The sequence below is a fragment of the Rhododendron vialii genome, chromosome 3a (assembly GCF_030253575.1).
Source record: "Rhododendron vialii isolate Sample 1 chromosome 3a, ASM3025357v1".
NCBI lineage: Eukaryota > Viridiplantae > Streptophyta > Magnoliopsida > Ericales > Ericaceae > Rhododendron > Rhododendron vialii.
The window spans coordinates 4408557-4430567 of record NC_080559.1 but is presented as its reverse complement, the minus strand read 5'-3'; the positions used below and the strand labels follow the sequence as shown (position 1 = coordinate 4430567).

General features: G+C 44.4%; 2 protein-coding genes across 2 annotated transcripts in view; one reads left to right on the top strand and one right to left on the bottom strand.

The window, feature by feature from the left end:
- Positions 1-16751, top strand: part of LOC131319541 (uncharacterized) — a 50377-nt gene extending 33626 nt beyond the window's left edge. Inside the window, exon 23 of the mRNA XM_058349829.1 lies at positions 16638-16751. The gene's annotated coding sequence lies outside the window, so the exon portion shown is untranslated. The remainder of the gene's footprint in view (positions 1-16637) is intronic.
- A 597-nt stretch (positions 16752-17348) lies between these two features.
- Positions 17349-20444, bottom strand: LOC131319543 (protein STRICTOSIDINE SYNTHASE-LIKE 10). The gene is made up of 3 exons (XM_058349844.1): positions 19991-20444; positions 18593-18856; positions 17349-18192 (listed from the first exon to the last, which is right to left on the bottom strand). The coding sequence occupies exons 1-3, from the start codon at positions 20269-20271 to the stop codon at positions 17625-17627; spliced, it is 1113 nt and encodes a 370-aa protein (XP_058205827.1). The 5' UTR covers positions 20272-20444; the 3' UTR covers positions 17349-17624.
- Positions 20445-22011: the final 1567 nt, after the last annotated feature.

The following is a 22011-nucleotide window of genomic DNA, read 5'->3' as shown; positions in this document are numbered from 1 at the left end:
GTATATGCAAAAGCAAAACATGAAACCTACGTTTGTAGCCAGAGTAGCCACATGAAATCGAAACAAATGTGGATCACATAAAATTTGAGACCCAAAAACGATAGTAGAGGAAAATAACGGAGGCAGGAAAAGGTTCCAAAAAAAAACAAAATGAAGAAGGTTTGAGATTCTTGACTGTGGGGCTCCATTTTGGGTGGTTCGTCCTCTTTGAATGATGGTTCGGGTTAGCTTCTTGTCTCCTTTGCTCAGTCCTGCAAAACGAAGCACGACTAAGAAACCACACCGGAGGTTTTCCGGGATGGCCCTCCGGTGCAAGAGTCAGTTTGCTTGCCAGGAAAAGTTAGAGATTGGGAGCTAGGGTTTTGTTTGAGCGTACCTCATCCAAGAAGGCATAACGGGATATTTATAGGAAACCCTTCGCTTGGTCTCCAAGATTGCACCAACGCTCGACACGCGTCGGCTGATGTCACTGTTGCATCATGTTTAGGGTTTTGCAACCGTTTTCATGATGAGCTGGCACCTTCACGTGCCACCATCATTGTTCTCATAATCGTTCGGATGACGTCACGACCATCATCATAGCCATGGATGCTGTTCTGACGCGGATGAGCTGGACCGTCGGCCAAGCCATGCTCGGCACCGAGCATGTTCTGGGACCTTCGGCGGCTATCGAAACGATCGTATCCTCCTTCCCGAGCAGGTATAGGGAATAGAGTATAAAAGAAGACGTAATTAGAGGAACCCTTGGCAACAGGGACCCTCGGCCACGGTTGCTGACCTTCGGCCACGGTTACTAGATCACGCTCGGAATGGAACGAGCCATTCTGCTCGGCCTGCTACAATAGCCCCTCAACCTATGCCGAAGCTTTTCACTCGGTATGGGTTGATTCAAAACTTGGCCGAGCTTGAACCTTCGGCAGAAGAATCCGAGCCCCACATTGGGTAACAGCTGTCGAGTATTCGAACGGGTGTGTCAGTTGAAAGGACATCTAGGCAGACGAGGAGACGGCTGGCATGGGCTGGGGCTTCAGTCGCCACGTGTCACATAGAGGTTGGCGAGGGGTTCGGCGGTGAAATGATGGGCGGGAAATTCGAAAAGGCCTGCTCTGCCTATAAATACCGGTGAGGGAGGAGAGAGAAAGTTCTTCTGCACTTTCTCTCTCTAGCGCTTGGACCTTCTCTCTCTTCATTTCCGTTCCAGAGCTCAGCTTGAATCCAAATCCTCAACTTCAAGCCCCAAATCAACTGAAATCTCCAGGTATGTCATCGATTCTTATCGTTTTACTCTTTCTCTTGCTTTCCATGCTTATTTTCTGGGTTTTTGGGATGACTCTGGGGTTTTTTGTACTTAGTGAATAGTAGATTTCTGGGGAGAACGATGATGTTCATCCCTGAACTCATCCTGTTCTTCCGAGCCCCCATAGGACATCTGGGGCTTAGCCGAACGATTTATTTGTTGGGGTAAATTACCGAACGTTCCCCAACCCTCTTATTTTGCCGAACGTAGGGAGTCTTTGTAGGAGTACCGAGCCCAGTATAGATCAGAATATGACTCGTGAGCCGATAAGATGAACCGAACTTCCAAACGGCTTCATTTGCCGACGCATATTTCAATAGCTTAACTCCCCTTTGTTCTTTTCCTAGGTCTGGCTCACGAGGTCATCGACGTGTCTTTAGACTCGGGTTGCTCGGAAACCGAATCCGATCGTCAGTTCCTCAGCGAACTCATTGAGTGGCGTAGGTTGAGGAATAGCCGAGCGGTAGTATCTTCTTCAACAAGGATGTCGGCAACTTCTCCTGTGTCCGACGATTCCAACGCCGAGCGAAATTATGAGTACGCTGCCGACGACTTCCTTACGGAGCCTGAGATAAGCTTCTCTCCAGAAACCCAATCCGAAACCGAGCCACAAGTGGGTCAAGAAGCCAAGTCAAGGCTTATGTCAGGAGCCGAAGCTTCGACATCGGTTGTAAGCGATGCCGACCTTTTCGACAAGGGCTTGCTATGTCCCTATGCTCATTATTTCAGCGGCAGCCCTGGAGAGTATGCAGCCTTCCGAACGAAATACAACATTCCCGAGGATGTTCTGATTCATAGAGTCAGAAGCACAGACATAAAAGACCATAGGGATCACCGTCCCGAACATATAACCGTGCCTTTAATGGCCATTTGTGAGGCCGGGCTTCGGTTCCCCATTCACCCCTTCCTTAGGGAAATTCTTTGGAAATTCAGTTTAGCCCCCCATCAACTCGCGATCAATAGTTACCGAATCATCATGTCGGTAATTGCCTTGATCGAGAGTCAAGATTTGGACTTTACGCCGACGGACCTTTTTTACACATATACTATGTCTAGACACGGGAAATCAGGCCGTCGATATTTGTCAACGCGTCCCAAAAAGCAGCCACTGATAGACGGTCTTTCGGACACTGACAAGTGGGCTGACTTTTATCTTGAAGTGCATGGAAATTTTGAGTTCGGCGACGGTCTTCGTCGGTTCGCCGTTCCAAAAGTGGCTGATACAAGAGGTAATTTGACCGAACGTGCTTAAGTTATCTGTTACGCTTTACTTTCTCTTCTCTCCTGCTTTGGGTATTTCTTGAATTGCTACGTTTTTTGCAGAGCTCGGCCCTATTTCCAAGGTACTCAACACCAACTCTCGGGAGAAGGAGACCGAGACGTTGCTTGCCCAGGTTTGCTGTCACGCTCCGACCCTTCTTGATTACCGACCCTCCTATAAAGGTGTGCTGAGGAGGAAGGAGAAAGGAAAAGAGGTAGCTCAGAGCAAGAAGAAGACATCCAGTGCTCCCGCTGCCGAGGCTGTTCAAAAGAAGGGAGGAGATTCTCTTTCTGTTGGACTCCGAAAGAAGAGGCAGCAAGGAGGGGTGAGATTGCCGAGGATCGGATTTACAGCAGAGGAGTGGCTTACTCCGTTTGACTCTGCCGAACTTCCCCAGCCCTCTTTCGAAGATATGTCAAGAAGGAACATTCCAAGGCCGGTGATTCCAACGAAGACGGCTAATCCTGGCCGAAGCCGAAGCTCTTCCGAGCAGCAAAGCCAGAGGGAGAAGAGACAGAAAACGTCAGAGGACGTCGTTCTGCCGACCATCTCACAACCCGTGCCTCTTGACACTCTTCAAGCCCCTTTAACAAAGGATCAGGGGAATTTGGTTGAAACCCACATTGATCTTACCGATCCGGTAACCGAGGCCGCCGTCCTTCGACAATTCAGCCCTTCATACACGATGGCTGATGGCAGGGTTCTTCTTCAGAATGACTCAGTCAAAGAAGAGCCGAACCTTGCCATCACGCTTCTGAGGGGGCTGGCCCTGCCGAGGGATTATGATCAAGTTCCAACCGACCTGATCCCAGGGCTCGGGGAAATGTGCTCGCATCTTGTGCAGGTATCACTTGTGCTTACTTTTTGCTTAGTTTTTGTACTTGTGATTTTTTTTTGCTTTGTACTCGCCTTGTGGTAATCTTTTGCTCCCATGTTCTGACAGGCTGGACAGGCTGCCTTGAAAGCCTATGACAAGGCCAACAAGGTCTCCGCCGAGCGTGAACGGTACAGGTCTGACCGAGATTCCTACCGAACCTAATGGAGGATCTCGGATCAGCAGGCAAAAGATGCGGAGGTAGAGCTGGAGCGCCTGAAGAAGCAGCTGGCCGACGCTAAGGCTGTTGCCGAGGCTGATGCCGAGAAGATGAGGGCAGAAGAGAAAGAGAAGCTCAGGGCTGCTGACGCCAAAGGCTATGAGGCTGGAATAAACCGAGCCGCGCTGGAGTATACCCAAATTGCTCACAAGATGGTCAACGACGAGCTTGAAGCTCGTTTGCCTGACTTCTTCAGGCTTGGATATGCTACTGGTGCCGACGCAATGGCTGGTGTCATGGCAATTCAGCCCGAGTCTGGCTTCCTTAAGCAGCTACCGGAGCCGATCGTGCCCGATCTTGACCTTCCTTATACTGAGGAAGAGTGCCAACCCTTGCCTCCCGAAGATGACGATGAAGAGATGGCCGAAGCAGTTGTGGCAAGTCCGAAGGAGAAGGCTGGAGGAGATGAGAGCCATGCCGAGGCTCAAGACAAGGCTGCTCAAGATACCCCTGTTTAGGATTTCCCTTAGGCTTTTATTTTGTTTCAAAGTATTTTGAATTTTGCTTTTAGACTGGATGGCACCGAACATTTGGGATTTTGCCATGCCAGGTGTAATAGTTTAATAGGGATCGGCATCGAACGTTTTACCAAGCCGAGCCCTCTTGGTAGAAGGTTCTGAATTTTAAGTTTGTGTTATTGCACTGAATATTTCTTTATGCCTTAGAAATATTTTCTGATTTTGACTGCCGTAGGTTAAGCAACCTTGGCTTGCTTTGAAAGTTTTGATAGTTACTTATGGTAGCCCCTACTTTGGTGTAAGGCTCGGCTCAAAATGCCAGTCTTATGCCAAGGTAATAGGTAGAGTAATTGTTTGATGTGGCCATTTTAGTTCAAGTCGAATTATGAACATAGCCGTACTGAGGATAAACTTTCAAGTTTATCTTATTGCTTTCTGTTTGGACTCTAATTTGCTAGAGTTGTTTATGATTTACTCGAAACAACCCCAATGCTGGTATAAGGTTCGGCTCAAAATGCCAGCCTTGTACCAAGTCAATTTGTCAAGTAAATGTTCTAAGGGTGGACATTGCCGAACCAATTTGTTTGATCGAGTTGTGACTGGAAATCAAATTGTCCGAGCCATAATCGTGTTTGCAGTAAAGAAATCCGAACGTAGCTGTAACTGTTTAGAATTCCGAGCTTATACTGATTGATACTTTGAATCATTGTAATCAAATATAGAGAGCACTGATGCTTCAGAAGTAGGAGATACTTTTCATTAAAAAGATTGCCAAGACAAGTACAACACTTTGGTAAGAGAAAAGTAATAGACTTGATAGGTGGTGTGATAGAGTGCGCCGACGAGAGAGTTCAAAGATAGGCCTTCCTGAGGTTCAGAGCATTCCAGGGATTTTCAATTTCTCTTCCTTCTTTGTCTTCTAACTTGTACGAGCCATTGCCGACCTCTTTAATCACCCTGTAGGGTCCTTCCCAATTTGGTTTGAATTTTGTCTTTTGATTGGCTCGGACAACCTTCCTCCAGACCCAGTCATCGGTTCTGAACTTTTTAAGCCTTACGCTTCGATTGTAGCCCCGAGCAACTTCTTGCTGGTAGTTGGCTAACTTGAGCTGAGCATCGTCTCGCTTTTCTTCGGCTAAGATTAGCTCGGTTGCCACGGCATCATTGTTAGATTCTAGATCAAAAGTTTCGGTCCGCAGGGTCGGGAACTTCGATTCCAGTGGTATGACAGCCTCCATGCCGAAGGCCATTGCAAAGGGAGTTTGGCCGGTAGAGCGTCTGGGGGTGGAGCGGTAGGCCCAGAGGACCCTAGGAAGTTCTTCGGCCCATTTTCCTCGTTTAGAGTCCAGCCGACGTTTGATGCCAGCGCAAACAGTCTTGTTAGTGGCTTCGGCCTGGCCGTTGCCCTGGGGGTAGGATGGGGTTGAATTGAAGAATCTAATTCCAAATTCAGCACAGAGTCCAGTTAATTCCTTGCCGACGAATTGTGAGCCGTTATCCGATACAATAGCATAAGGCACGCCGAACCTTGTGACAATGTTCCTCCAAACGAATCGCCGAACGTCAGTTTCAGTAGTTGTGACTAACGGTTCGGCTTCCACCCATTTGGAGAAGTAATCCGTTGCAGTGATCAAGAACTTGAAGCCCCCAGGAGCAGTTGGAAGTTTGCCTACTATATCCAAGCCCCACTGAGCAAAGGGCCATGGACTAGTGATAGGTTTGAGAGACTGAGCGGGCTGCCTTGGTATGGGGGAGAAAAGTTGGCAAGGCTTGCACCTTCTGACCACTTCTTCACAATCCTTCTTCATTCCTTTCCAAAAGTATCCTTGACTTAGAGCTCTTTGACATAGGGAACGGCCGCCAGAGTGACAACCGCAGCTGCCAGAGTGGAGCTCGGTTAAAATAATCGGGACCTCGGTTGGGTGAACTACCCGAAGGTATGGCCCAGTGAAGCTTTTTCTGTAGAGTTGGCCGAGCTCAGAGATCCAGTAGTAGGCTGCTTTGCTGCGTACACGGTGGGCCTCCTTTTTGTCGGAGGGAAGAGTATCATCTTTGAGAAATAAGATGATTTCATCCATCCAACTTGGGCCGAGGGAAATGTTGTATACTTCTTTCGATACTTCAAAGCTCGGCTCGTGGATCTCGCCGAGGCTGATATGTTGGTATTCAGATGCTTTGCTTGCCGAGGCCAGACTAGCAAGAGCATCGGCATGAGCGTTGTTCTCTCTGTTGATCTGTTCGATTTGGAATCCTTTGAACCCTCGGATTAGCTCTAGAGCGGTAGCTTGATACTTAATCATTCTTGGGTCCCGAGCTTCATAATCACCTGTTATTTGATTGACGATCAGCTGAGAGTCGCAGAATACTTGTAGATCTTCAACTTGTAAACTAGCCGCGGCTCGGAGACCAGCAAGCAGAGCTTCATATTCGGCTTCGTTGTTTGTAGCTTGGAAGTTGATTGTGATAGCACTTTCATGAAGGACGCCACAAGGGTTTACAAGAACGACCCCTGCGCCCGAGCCGTTGCTGTTGGATGCCCCGTCCACGTGCAACTTCCAAACGTCTCCGCTAAATAAGTTCCAAACTTTCCTAGCCTCTTGTTGTTCCAGCATCCCGTAATTAGGCTTTACCAGTGTTTCCTCGTCCGGGCTTCCAGGGGTGAATTCAGCAATAAAGTCTGCCAATACTTGTGCCTTGATTGCAGTTCGAGGCTCAAAGTGGATATCAAAATTTGCTAATTCGACCGCCCATTGAGATACTCTGCTAGATAGATCAGCCTTCCTCAAGAGGTTCTTAAGTGGAAACTCCGTAAGAACTATGATGGGGTGCTCTTGAAAATAAGGGAGCAATTTCCGAGCTGTTGTAACCAATGCTAGAAGAAGCTTCTCCAGTGGCAGATATCTAGTCTGTGCCGGGAGCAAGGTTCGGCTAGAAAAGTAGATTGGTTGGTCCTCAAGACCTTCCCTTCGGACAAGTGCCGAGCTCACAGCGTGTGGAGAGACAGCTAGATAGAGATGAAGAGTTTCGAAGGCTACCGGTTTGACAAGAAGAGGGGCCGAACTGAGATAAGACTTCAGCTCGGCAAGGGCTGCATCACAATCTTCCGTCCACTTGAAACTTCGTCGGCTTTGCTTCTTAAGCGTTTGAAAGAAGACATGGCACTTATCCGACGAGCGGCTGATAAACCTGTTGAGAGCCGCTGCCATCCCAGTGAGCTTCTGAATTTCCCGAGGAGTGGATGGTGGTTTTAATTGCTGAATAGCTAAGATCTGGTTCGGATCTGCCTCGATACCGCGCCGAGTAACCAAGTAGCCGAGGAATTTCCCTGAGCTGACTCCGAAGGCGCATTTGTCGGCGTTAAGCCGTAGCTTGTGCTTTTTCAAGATTGCAAAGACTTCGGCAAGATGAGAGAGGTGATTCTCAGCCTTGAGACTTTTCACCACCATATCGTCGATATAAGCTTCCATGATTTCGCCGATGAGGATTCCGAACAACAAGTATACCATTCTTTGGAATGTGGCACCAGCATTCTTAAGGCCGAACGGCATAACTAGGTAGCAGAAGAGGCCCCTGGGTGTGATGAATGCCGTCTTTTCCATGTCGTCGGGATCCATGGCTATCTGGTGGTAACCTCGGTAAGCATCCAAGAAACTCAGCCGAGCATGACCCGCCGTTGCATCTACCAGTTGATCAATTTTCGGAAGGGGAAGGCAGTCTTTCGGACAAGCATCATTCAAGTTGGTGTAGTCCACGCAAACTCTCCATTTTCCATTCTTCTTTTTCACCACCACAGGGTTTGCGAGCCAAGTGGGGTATTGTACTTCTTTGATGGCGCCCGCTTCGAGGAGTTTGCCGACTTCCTCATTGACTGCGTCGGCGTGAATGCTGGCTGACCGCCGAGGCTTCTGAATTACAGGTTTTGCTGATTTTGAAACTTTGAGGGAGTGCTGGATAAGCTTTGGGTCAATGCCTGGCATTTCGTACGGTGTCCATGCAAAAACTTCGATATTACTTTTTAGGAACTGCAAGGTTTCTTCACTCTCGGCTTGGGATAGACCAGAGCCGAGCATGAAATAACGTGATGCGTCTTCGTTAAGAGGGAATTTGGTAAGATCCTCAACTGATTTCTCTTCAGGAAGAGATCCGACGTCTTCAAGAACTGGTTTGTCAGGGACTTCAACCCAATGTACTCTTCTGGTGCATGATAACTTTCCAATGGCCGAGACGTAACACTGTCTGGCTTGTAATTGATCTCCAAATAGGTCTTCTTGTCTGCCGTTGGCGCCGATGTACCTGACCACCTGGTGGTAGGTTGAGGCGACGGCTTTTATTGAATGAAGCCAATTTCGGCCGAGGATCGCGTTGTATGGGCTCGGGGCGTCCACAACGACAAACTCCAAATTAGAAGCAACCGAGCCTGTAACAACAGGGAGGGTAATCCGTCCAAGAGGCCAAACGGGAGTGCCACTGAATCCGATCAGAGGGACTTCAGCGGGGAGAAGGCATGATTCAGGAATTTTGAGTTCCTTAAAGAGGGACAGGTACATTACTTCTGCCGAGCTTCCTTGATCAATCAACACCCTTTTGACAGAGTGAGTTGAGATTTGGATTGTGACCACCAGAGCGTCGCTATGGGGTGTTTGGACACGTTGCAAATCTTGCTCGGTGAAGGTGATTGACCAAGGACGCTCAAGCATTTTGACTCTTTTTGGAGCACGATTGATGGAAAAAATTTGGGTAACTTTCTCAGCTTTGACAAGCTCTTGCCGAAGCTGTCTTGCTGCCTCCTTTGTTGTTGACCCATGAATAACATTGATTATTCCGACTGGACGCGGAATAAGGTTTTGTCCGACAGCGTTCGGCTGTCTTCTCGGCGTCTTTGTCCAATCGATATGATCATCAAGAAGTCCTTGTGCCGCCAGATTTTCCAAAAGTGCCTTATAGGGAGCGCAAGCAGTGGTGTAATGCCCGAGCTCATTATGGTACGAGCATCTCTTCCGATTGTTATTGTTTCCTTCTTCGGTGTTTAATTTGGGAGGGTTTGGCCAGACAAAGAACGGTTCCCTCTCTATCGTACGGAGGAGGAAATAAATTGGCTCTTTGAAAACTGTGGTTTCAGCCACATAGTCATGAGCTTTCGGCCCCTTTTTGTTTGCCACCTTGACTGTGTTGACCTGCTTCTTTGGCTGGACAGCGACCACAGGCTTCGGTGGTGCGATTTGGGGCGTGGGGACATGAAGGCTTTGAGGTATAATTGAGTTTTGTCCTCCTTGAAGTTCTCGCTCGGCAAGGAACTCTTCGTAGGAACAGAACTTCTCTACCGTCCTCATTAGCTCATTCATTCCATGAGGCGCCCTTATTGCCAGCTCATCCAAGATCTTGCTTCCAGTTTCCAAACCATTCTTAAAATTCCTTGCCGCCCAGTATTGATCAACACCGGGTATCTCGTTAAATAGCTGCCAGTAACGTTCGGCATACTTCCGAAGCGTCTCGCCGGGCCTCTTTCTCATCTGGGCTAAGGCATCTTCTTCCTTAGCTTGCTTGTTGCTAGTGATGAACCGATAGTTAAAAGCTCTTTCAAGCTCTTTGAAACTATGGATCGATCCAGCCTCCAATTGGTTGAACCAAAGCAAGCCGAGGCGCCCAAGACTTGAGGGGAATGCTTTGCACATGATGGCATCATCGTCGGTGACGCATGAGATGGTGCTTCTGTAGCTGATGAGATGGGTGTATGCCTCGGTCGGGCTGGGATCGAACTTCTGGAATTTTGGAAGATGTAGACCTGGCTTTGGCAAGGTGGCTTGGATCTTTGCCGAGAAGGGTGATTCTGTCAGCTTTTTCAATTGGTACTCGTGGGTTGGCCGAGGGGGAAGACCTTCCCGAGCGTTTCGAGACTTCTTTGATGCTCGGCATTCCTGTTCTCTTTGTTTTCCTTCGTTCTCATCCTGCCGACGTTGGAATCCCCTCTCCCTCTTTTCTATGGGGACCTTTCCGTAGTCTTCTTCTGGAAGATTTTCGGTATGGTAAACTCTTCGTCGGCTAGGGCGATCGTCTTGCCGAACGACGACACTTACACTTCTTTCACGGTTTAGCCTCCGAGCGCTGACTGAATTTATTGCTCGTCCTTCATAGGACTTTTCCCGAGGGACTTCATCGTGTTCATTCCGATGGCTTTGGGGACCTTTCCCGTTTCTTCTCGGCGTTCGGCTTCTTTGTCGTTCGGATTTGTATGGGATGAGAGCCTGATCGTTGTCTTGGAATTCCACGGTATCGTAGCTTTGGGAGCCCTGGGAGTATTCGTCTCCAGCCGATGAACTGGAGAAGACAGTATGCGGGCTCCCCTCTCGTCGTCCTTCTCTGCCTGTATGTCCCGCACCATTGCCGAGACGTTTATGAACTGGTGAGAGCTGCTGCCTAAGGCGAGCGCTGTCCCCAGTTCGATGGTCTGTCAATGGTGGGTCCAGGCGGTCGTGGACTGAGATTCTTTTTGGCCGTGCATCAATACCCAAAGGTGGAGGGGGCGGCAAATTTCCTCTCCGGCGCCGACCTTGAGATCCAGAGTGGGAAACCGTTGGAAATTCTTTGGCCTTAATCTTTTCGATCTCCATTCCTAGGATGGCTACATCAGCGTTTGTCTGTTCTTGTTGCTGTTCTAGCATTTGTACGTATGCTAGAGCATCTTCACTCAGGCCCACTGGACGCTGGATGGAAGAGCTTACGCCTGGAGGAGTAAATCCAGGAGGGTGAGATGGGGAGGCAGCGTTGATACCGGTTTCAGAGGTGATGTGCAAAGAGGAGCTGAGGGGTTGAAAGAGAGGAGGTGGTGGTGGTGCTCCGCCCATTTTTCTTTGGAGGAGACTGGTGGTGGAGATCTCTAGTAGGTACGAACGAGGCGGTCGAGGTGGAGGAGCCGCCGTGGATCTGAAAATCAAGTTTCACGTCGGGTTCACCAAATTGTGGGGCTCCATTTTGGGTGGTTCGTCCTCTTTGAATGATGGTTCGGGTTAGCTTCTTGTCTCCTTTGCTCAGTCCTGCAAAACGAAGCACGACTAAGAAACCACACCGGAGGTTTTCCGGGATGGCCCTCCGGTGCAAGAGTCAGTTTGCTTGCCAGGAAAAGTTAGAGATTGGGAGCTAGGGTTTTGTTTGAGCGTACCTCATCCAAGAAGGCATAACGGGATATTTATAGGAAACCCTTCGCTTGGTCTCCAAGATTGCACCAACGCTCGACACGCGTCGGCTGATGTCACTGTTGCATCACGTTTAGGGTTTTGCAACCGTTTTCATGATGAGCTGGCACCTTCACGTGCCACCATCATTGTTCTCATAATCGTTCGGATGACGTCACGACCATCATCATAGCCATGGATGCTGTTCTGACGCGGATGAGCTGGACCGTCGGCCAAGCCATGCTCGGCACCGAGCATGTTCTGGGACCTTCGGCGGCTATCGAAACGATCGTATCCTCCTTCCCGAGCAGGTATAGGGAATAGAGTATAAAAGAAGACGTAATTAGAGGAACCCTTGGCAACAGGGACCCTCGGCCACGGTTGCTGACCTTCGGCCACGGTTACTAGATCACGCTCGGAATGGAACGAGCCATTCTGCTCGGCCTGCTACAAAACTGAAGAGGCCGGATCAGTACTTTTATAATCAATCTCCTTTCTATGGCACATTTGACTTCGATACCTCCAATTATCTCCGTAATTGCATATCATGTTAGCTATTTTAATTTCTAACACCACCCACACGGGGTGGAATTTTAACTTCAATCCCGACATAGGTCTGGGAAGGTCATGATCATCTACAGATAATGCCGTGATGTGATGAGATAATACTCCTTGAGAGAAGTGACGATGTACCATTCATGCACTTCTATCTTCTTAACCAAAAAAAAAAAAAGAATAAAAGAAGATGAAAGGAAGTGAGAGAGCAACGTACTACCTTCTCTGAAAACGCGAGCTGCTGTCAGAAAAATACACTACTCCAGTTCTCCTGTCGATATCTAAACTATTTGTGAACCCAAAAGGAATGCCTTGGGCCTGTGTTGCAACTCTGGTGGCCAGTCCACCCTCAGGGCCCACGATGAGGAGACCCATATACGCGTCCGCTATGTAGAGATTGCCCGTTCTTTCGTCGAAACGTAGGCCCAATGGTCGCCCACAAATGTGCTCCCTTTCTTCATGGTCGACTTGTGAACCTTCACACTCATCTCTGCTTGTAAAAATCATCATCAGGGCTTGAGATGCAAAAGGCCCAACAGAGCCGATATATGGCGAAGTTCATCGAGTCATGACGAATGTTATTGAAGTCTTTATAGTGATATGTGTAATTATGATTGGATATTTCACATGACTCATCATTTCTTGTCTTTTCAATATCTCGACCATCCCAAATTTCCAAATTTACCTTCGCCCTTGACCACATATCATGATGTATTATTAAATTGATGTTAAAAATGTTAAATGCGTCTCTTATGGGGTAACGCGTGTTTGTTCCTCACACAATCTTTATTTATTATTCTTATAGTTGTCAGATCATTAAATAGAGATTTCATTTTCCACAAGAAATGATGAGTCGAAAGCAAATAATTTACATCAGACACACACTTGCATAAACACAATTATGCACACATCCGTGATACACATCGTATCCACGCTCATAATGCACGATTTGTGGATCCCATGCGCATCGTGAACTTGTGTAATTAAGTGTGTGACTTCTTCAGCTTTTTCGGTAGCTAGTGGTTAGAGGCATGAGTAGGTAGCCGCAAGATCGAGAATAGTGTCCACTGTAGGGTGGCCTCTGATTGAAGGCTTCAGTTGGGCTAGCAAGAGAATAATATGGTGGCTGTCAATAATTCCATCTACTTGTACACCTTTTTTGAAACATCAAAAAACATTTGCCATCCCACATGGCCGCAATCTTTTAATCCATTTAAAAAAATAATAATAAATTTTATAAGTCTTTTGAAATTCATATATAATTTCGGGAAGTGTTTGGCGAGATTGCAATATTGGAGTCTTTTGAGATACATAAATTACAATAAATAAATTTAATAAGTTCGTTTGATTTTTCTTTCTTCTAACCTTTCAGGAATAGTAAAAGTAGTGGAGGAAATTTTCTTTCGTCTATGTGTTTTTTTTTTTTTGTTGATAAATTTAATAAGTTCGTTTGAAAATGCCTTCTTGTTCGTCTATGTGTTTTTTTGTTGTAGTTGGATTTGTGTAATTATATTGGGTTAATTGTTCTTCTTGACAAGATAAATTTCAAACAATAAAAATTATGATAGAAAGTTTAAAAGAGTTCATCAAGAATGATTTTTTTTTTTTGAAATATTTGTTTTTTAATGTACTTTTTGAAACTTCGGTCCAAATTTTAATTCGGACCAAATTTTCATTCTTTTCTACTTCCTCCAAGGAGAAAGTGTACTTGAACCTTTATATTTTAACAAAAAAGAAAAAATATTTTTGTAAACACTAAAATATACCAAAACTGTTTTTAAGAATAATTAATTAAATTTAGACCGAAACGACTCGTTAATTTTTTCAGTCAAATATTCAGGCCACCTTTTGCAATTAACAATGGCAATGAACACAAAAGATAGATAACAGGGATCGAAATACCTCTGGGTAGAGGTGACGGCGAAATCAATCCACCGCCATTCGTTTTCCAACCACTTGATTATCCGGCCGTCCGATACACCGATGTACGGGCCTCCGCCGTGCGGGTCAAAGGCAAGGCTCTCCGGCCCAACACTGCACCCACAATTGGAATAACTTTCTTGTCATCATAGTTAGAATATGAATCCTTGTTGGTGCAAGTAAAGGGTAAAAGAGTGAGAATTTTGCTGTGATCAATTGAGAGCAAAGCAGATAGGAGAAGGATTGTGCATGTGGTGATGAGGAACAAGTTTGGGCCAAAATGAGACATGGTTTGTGAAAGGCACATGATATGTGGGGACATGGATTCATGCTTATATACTGGGGAAGTGTGAAGCTGGCCGGGCATGGTTTGGTCGAGTGAGTATGAGAAACAGATCGATAGAGTAATTATAAGTCGTGTCCTCAAAAGATTGCAAGTTAATTTGAATCTAACATTCTAAACTTTGAGGCTACAGGAGGTTTACCTAGTCCAAACCAAACTAAGTCTTAGGTCCCAATAAATTGGGGTCGGCTACATAAATCTTTTTTTTCCATTGATTAGCTATGTCCTCTTAATCATATTTGGGTTCATGCCATAAAGATCTGACGAGTTTTTTTCCGTTTCCATTGAGCTCTGTCCTCTTAATCATATATGAGTTCATGTCATAAAGATTTAATGAGCTTTTTTACATTCTGGTCGTTAGCAACACTGGAGGTTAATTTACCTAGTCGTTAATTTTAAAGTCTCAAAATTAGCTGCGGTGCGCGCATGATGACGTAGACGTCCAATTAAAAAAAAGAATCATATGTTTCGTGTGATATATGTCTATTCAGTTCTCCACGTTTTAGTGAACGGCCACGTCTATGCTTATATAGGCTCCACATACCTTAATTGGAATTAGCAAACATGCATGGTGCAAGCTACATGTAGGGAAAATATGGGGAAATTACCCCGACCTCTCTTGAGGTTTCTGAAAATTACAGTTCCGCTGGTTTCAGGCACCCATATGGCTGCAAAAAAAACCAAGTCACTCGCAAGCAGTTAGAGACTAGGTTTGTTAAGGCTCGGCTCATCTTGACTCATTTATTGATCGAGCCGAGCTAGACACTCTAAAGCTCGCTGGACTCGAAAAAACTCAACTCGTTTGTATAGACTCTGCTCGTTTAAGAGACTCATTAAGGAAACTAACCAAGCTCGGCGTCGAGCTTGATTTTTTGTCTTATTTAGTAAACGAGCCGAGCTCAAACACTTTAAAGCTCGGCTCGCTGGCACCCCTAGGCACTGAATGATAATATTAGAGAAGTAAGAAAGATCAATTTAATTTTTGAAAGTAGAGGGGATGCATGTAACTTTCTAAGTGCATTTGTCAAAAACTTCACGTTATTCATTCGGCATTTTCAAAACAGTGAGATTAAAACCATTAATAGGGCACTTTCAGGATGATTCAGCCTCTGAAAAGCATTTGAGAAAAGACCACTAGAGCTGGATGATACCACATAAAGTAATGGCTGGACCCTACAGTATTATTTGTTTTTAATATGGCCAAATTATCATGTGGTGGGATGTGATAAACAGCAAGCTTGCCTGGACGAAGACACATTGTGGTAGGTGGATCACTATTTTTTTTACACGGACGCCCAGGGTGAATCCAGATTTGATGCCGTTGTTGTCGCCTCCCGATCTTATGCGCTGCTTTGACGAGATGAGATTATCTTTGGTTCCCATGTTCTGTGAGTACTATTTATCCCATGCTTCTGTCCTGTGTGTTAATTTTTAATTACTTTTTTCCCTTTCCCTTCTCTCGATAAACGTTGTTGTTATATTCGTACGTGTGTATGCCTTAATCCCCGCATAATAGTTTGTCTAAGGTCCTTTATCCGCAAAGAATCTGCGGGCTATCATCTGATAAACAAGTGGATGCTAACTATTAGTAGGTGATTATTTGACAATCAATGCTCTAAAAGTCGTTAGGTGTTGGTCGGGTGAAAGAGGAGCGCCTAGGGGCTGACTAGTCGGGCACCACCTCGCAGCCAACTAGTACAGCCAACCAACTAGTCGGTTTATAGTCTAGGCGTTGGATTCCCACCTAGTGCCTAGGCACCTACTAGTCGGCCACCTATACCGACTTTTAGAACACTGTTGCCAATATCCACCCTATTGATAGCCCACCATGATATAAGTGATTGTATCATATGTCACTTGAAGTTATCAGTTGCATAGCAAGGTGTGCTTCAACCATCGTGACCATTCAATCTCACCTCAACTGCAAAGTTTCTTCCTGAGAAGGACAGAACTTAATTTGAGAACTACCGCAATAGGTGGCTGGCTTTGTTCATCAGACGTGCCTAACTTGAGCAAACGGCAAGGAACTTGAGCAATCCATTCAATTGGTCAAAGAATATTGATAAACCATCCAATTGTTGTTTCTTTCTCTCATTCACGATTAAATTCTGGTTTTATTTGTTTTTCTAGTTTGAAAAAATAGTTGACTGTTTTATTTGTTCACTGTGTGTTAATCCAAGAGATCATTCCTTTTCTTTGTGCCGTTTTCATCGCAGTCTTGGAGAGGAGGATGAAGGCGGAGAGAGGGGCAGTGGACTGGGTGGTTATGACCATGGTGGAAGGACTTGGGAACGTTTCGATCATGGGGGCGGTGGCAGAATTGTTTCAAGTATTGCTCCCTTCAAGATATGCATAAAGTTTTCGTTTCCAGGACATGTGGAAAGGGACTGCAAAGGTGTACCTTGTCTCTGGCGTCCGCCACCTCCACCGCAATAAGGTATACCCAGCAGTCAGCAGTAGCAGCTGGGTTGGTCAACCCTCCATACAGTAAGGTTGGCCATTTCGTCCAAGAATGCAACAATTTGTTTCGTTGAAATAGGTTAAGGAGGTTAAACATGTTTCTTATGGAAATCCCTTTCTTGCTTTGATATGATTTGTCCCAACGTCATATGGAAAACCCTTTTCTTTCCATGTTTCGTATGGAAATCCCTTTCTTGCTTTGATATGATTTGTCCCAACGTCATATGGAAACCCTTTTCTTTCTAAGCGGTTCAAATAGGTCTGTGCGTGTAGATGCTGTGTGTTTTTCGAGTTTGCCCTCTGCAAATTTGGTATTGGTTCATGTCATGAGAGTGCAACCACAGTGCGAAGATTCTCCGAGCGCTGCTATGGGTAACTGGAGTGTTTGGGTTCTATCCCAGTTTCAAGTTGCTCCTTAGTTATCTTCACACGTTTTTTCTTCTGGATGAGTTTTGCCCTCTATTTGTAGAGATACATTTTTCTTAATGCACAGTTACAAAGAAAAGCCTGAGCATTTTTTGCCAAAGGATACCCTGTGTAGAGTACATGTGTCCAAGCTTTTCGCAGTGATGGAATATTGTCTAGAGCCCAAATGAATCACGGTCTACGCACGACCTATAAATTAACGGTTCAAACTACTCCAGTAGAGCCGCGTTGACCCTGCATCCAATCCAAATGTTGAACTCGAGAAGACCCAGATCCTGTTCAAGTTATGCCTCCACAACGCTAACCGACAAAGTCCTTCAGCTACACATACTATTCATCTCTGGCATCATCACACTCAGAGTTCATTAAGTTTCAAACTAAGCTTAAAAATCTACACGTAATTCGAATTGCATTGTTTACAATTGCATCGTTTACAGAAACGAGAAGAACATGAATGTTGGTCCAACATGAACTCAATCATAGCAAAAACAAGGAAATCTCGAGTGAATTAGTACATGTCACTGATAATCATCATATGCTCTTTCCTTCACTATCTTCCTGAATATCCATACTGCTATGTCCCAAACCATGGATCTAAAGCAACCCAAATTGTGGAAAGCATTTTTGGGCAAAAGTCCTCTTCACAAATTGTAAATGCCGATGAAAGGCATCAACACTGACCCAATCCACAGCTTGCCATTATTCTCCTCCACTTCACTAATAAACCTCAAGCTCTTTCCTTCACTATCTTCCAACACCTCCAGAATCTCTCCGCTCTCACTCAACCTTATTGCAGTTGCATGTGGCTTTCCTCCTACCAACAAGTAGTGCAGTTTCTTGAAACTAAGGGGAAGCTTCAAAAGTGCTTTCCCAACCCATGGATTTGAGACAGCCCAGTTTTGCAGAACTCCTTTTTTGGCATGCAGTGCCACCCAAAACTCACCCTTTGAGTTCCTTCTTATGTTGTCCACAAACCCCAGTAGATCAGCGAAAACTTCGAAGTTTCCTGCATTTGGGCCATCGAGCCAGAGCCTTAAGATTCTACATGTAGTTGTTTCGGCTACTAGAACGAAGGACCGATCTTTGCTCAAGGCTACACCATTGGCAAAAGCAAGGCCTCTAAGAAGAATTGTTACTTCTTTGCTTGATCTGTCGTATTTCATCAACCTCCCAGACTTGTCGCCGGTTAAAATTGAAGGCATGAATTGCCTACACAATATAAAATTTTGAATCATTAGTTTCGGAATTGAGGAAACAAACAAGGTGTTGTTTTCTGTTAATTGTAAATACATTGTACTTCAATTTCAGGATTGAGCTGCAGTTCAGGGGTTTGGAAGGAACCTTAAGTAAGAAAACAAATTCAGAGCTATTGGACTTTTTCTTTTGTCAAATGAAGTGAAGCAAAGGGCCATTGCCATCTTGAATCACCTTAAAATTCCAGAACATTTGCATGTCAATCTATATGTATAAAATTTCATAATAGTTGCATTAAAATTCATAATGTACGGAAACTTCATAACATCGCATAGGCATTCAATGATATGAATTTATATGTAGATACGACTTTAGAAATTTCTTCAGTTCTTCTGAGAGGTGGTAAATAAGTTACCTTCGGTGAAAACTGGTGCTTGTGTCTGTGAAGTAAATGACATCTTTGTCCTCATCGATGTCCATATCATTTGTGAATAGCAAAGGATGGCCTTCAACTTCTGCAACTAGCTGAGTAGCCAAACCTCCACTTGGCCCAACTACTTGAAGGCCAAAGTAGGCATCAGCAATGTAAAGATCTCCAGTATTTTTATCGAACCGGAGTCCTAACGGCCTTCCACACACATGCTCCATTTCGGGTGCAAATGGACGCACACAATCCTTCCTACTCGACCAAAAAAAAAAAATAATAAAGTGTTCACATAATCATAAAAGCAAACCTAAGTAAACAGTATGAGAAGTAGAGTCTTTGACATCAACATAGTTCAGTGTCAGGAGCTTAAGCAAATTAGACTAGTAATTAACATGCATGAATTAATCAGGTTTACGAGCAAAAAGTGAAACTACAGAGAAAAATTGAAGTTTTTGTTTCTGTTATGCATTTAAGACATTTTTCTTTTTCTTTCTTTCTTCTTGTTGGCTATGTATTGATCTTCTTGAAAAGACCAAACAAGGCATAACTTTCAGATAGCCCAAAGCCCCAAACTAAACATTAGCCACTGAACTAATTCTTTCACGTGTTCATTGTTATTGGACATCAAACTAGTTTCTTTCAAACATATCTTTGATGGACATTACGAGATAAACAGTTCAAAATCATAGTTGTGGATCTGGGATGGACTACAAAATGAGAGCTTGGAATGGTATAAAGGGACTACAAAATCATGGTTGTCAATCCCTAATTCCCTATGGCAATGACTAAATGAACAAATTGGACAACCCAATACTCACTCAGAACCAAATACTGAGTAAAACCCTTCTAAACTTACTCCAGTCCTTGACTCAAAGTTCGAACATAATTCAAAATTCTACCAGATAGAGTTTTACTCAAAAAATTTCCACTAAATCAAGCAAGAGTAAAAATTTTACCCAAATTTTTTAAGGCTTGTTTGCTCCTCACAAATTACATATCCTATCAATGAAGCTTTTACGCAAATTTATCTTATATTTGGATTGGATTCAGCTTCACTGCAATCGGACTGGAGAGAAGCCTCCACAGTTTCATCTCGTCCGTTGATTTCAGCAATCAATGGTTCAGATTTTAATCAAAATCCAACCGTCAAAAGCACTTTTGGATGTATGAGATTGCATAGACTTTTATCTCCACTCCAAACACAAACTACTACAGAGAAGCCATTTCCATTTAGATTTGTCCATCAGAGTACTCCATGGAAGCTTTTGCTTGAACTTTAACTTAAATTTGAGTAAGAACTTGAGTAAAGGGCCAGAGATAGCTTAAATTTGGGTTCAGACAAAATATTGTTCACAATAAAACAAAATATGAACATGGGTTTGATACCTTTGAGAAGTGGTGACAGCAAAATCGACCCAACCGTGGCCATCACCTATCCACTTGAGAATCCGGCCGTCGGCGACGCCGGCGTAGGGTCCACCGCCGCTGGGATCGAAGGCGAGGCTCTCCGGCCCGAGGGCTCCGGGGAGGTGGATTATCTCTGCTGCGTGGAGATTGTCGAGGGACCCAGGTAAGGGAGGTGGGGTGAATAAATGATTAGTGATTAATGATAGGGAAATTGAGAGGGCTGCTAGTATTGCTGCTGCCAAGATGAGCCTGGTTTTCATTTTCTTGTTTGGAGGAAAATTGGATCAACGCACGTACAGAGAGAGAGAGAGAGAGAGAGAGAGAGTACTGATGATTCTGATGAAGAACAAGATCAGTCGAGGGCCGGCCGGCTCCAAGACTTTCGTACAACAGCGGAGAAAAAAACGTAAACAAAATATTTTTCTAACATAGGTAGATAAATTATTAAAAAAAAATTCCAGAAAATATTTCTAGCAAAATTTTTAAGCTTTCAAAAATAAAATAAGCTCTTTTCTTAATCCTCCCTCCCACGTGTCGAGTGATTTTTTAGTGTCGAGTGATTTTTTCCCTATGTAACATTTTCTTCTCTTTTTTCCTCCTACACTTTTCAAAATGCTTTCAAACTTCCTTCTCCATACTCAAACATTATTTCATTAAAAGTTTTATAACTAATGAGGGATAAATAATAAAAACAAGACTTTACACGTACCTATAAATAACATTGTTATATTAAACATAACATAATTTTCTACTTGGTCCTGTGCACAGTACGGGTAGGATGCTTGTTTTGTCCTTATACAATGGTTAATTGATTAATTCATTCTTGTCTAAAATTCATTTATTCTCACTGAACTATTGATTTGTCACGCCCAAATCCGGGAGCATGACCGGCCGTGTACCATAAAGCAATCATGGGACACGAAGCCTAAAAAAAAAAAATAGTTTTAGCAACTTAAACCAAAGAAAGTAAAAACTGGATATTTTATTAAAGCAAAATGTGCAAACCCAAAATCAATATTTTTTCATAACAAGATGGACACAACATCCGATATTCTCTAACTCCAAATTCCCCAAGAATTGCCAATAAATAAAAGTGCGGAAGCTAATAAATAAAGTGCGGAAGCTTTTTGACAATAGAAAATAAATAAAGATGCAGACGCCCTAGAGGTCCAAACACATGGTCCCGACAACGCCACAGAGTCCACTATAATGCTCCATGAACTAACCTGAAAAATAATATGGAATAAATCCGTCAGCTGACGAGCTCAGTGAGTAGTTAAGCATGCTAAGGGTAATAATACAAAGTGGCATACGTATAAATGAACGATAACAAGGGCTCCAAAGAAATGGTGTCAAATTAAGGAAGGTCGAAGGTTCAACGAATACTATCAACAAACCGAATATTGAACAAAGAGATCAACAACTCAACAAATAGTATCCACAAGATGAATAACGGATTAACGAATAGCAACAACAATAATCGAATCACCACAATAATTATACCAAACAATGAATCCAATAATATCCGAACGACGAACAACGACAACAGAAGTATGAACCAAAGTGAGAACCATAATTACTAATTTCCAAATGCCAAATATTTTCTCAGGGCTTTGCCCGTTGGATCCAACACCGTACTTAGAGTCACCACAGGATGGCGCCTGGGACCTTTTCCCTAAGCCGATCCGGAATAGGGTCACAGGGTATTTCACAAGTCTTTTCCCTATCCGTTGAGCGCTAGAGTCACAGGGTATTTCACAAGTCTTTTCCCTAGTGGCCAAAGTCACCACGATATCTCACGGGTCTTTTCCTTGGACTTTAATAAATATCAACACAGTCTATGGTCCCAAACACAAATAGAACAACGGCGAGCCAGAGGCACCTGCACCAGGATTATTCTCCGTGCCGTTGCAGAGTCACAATAATATTATGGAGCAACAAGAAAAATATGGGCAATCCAACAATCCTATTAATTTTTATCAATGAACCTTGTATGCCAA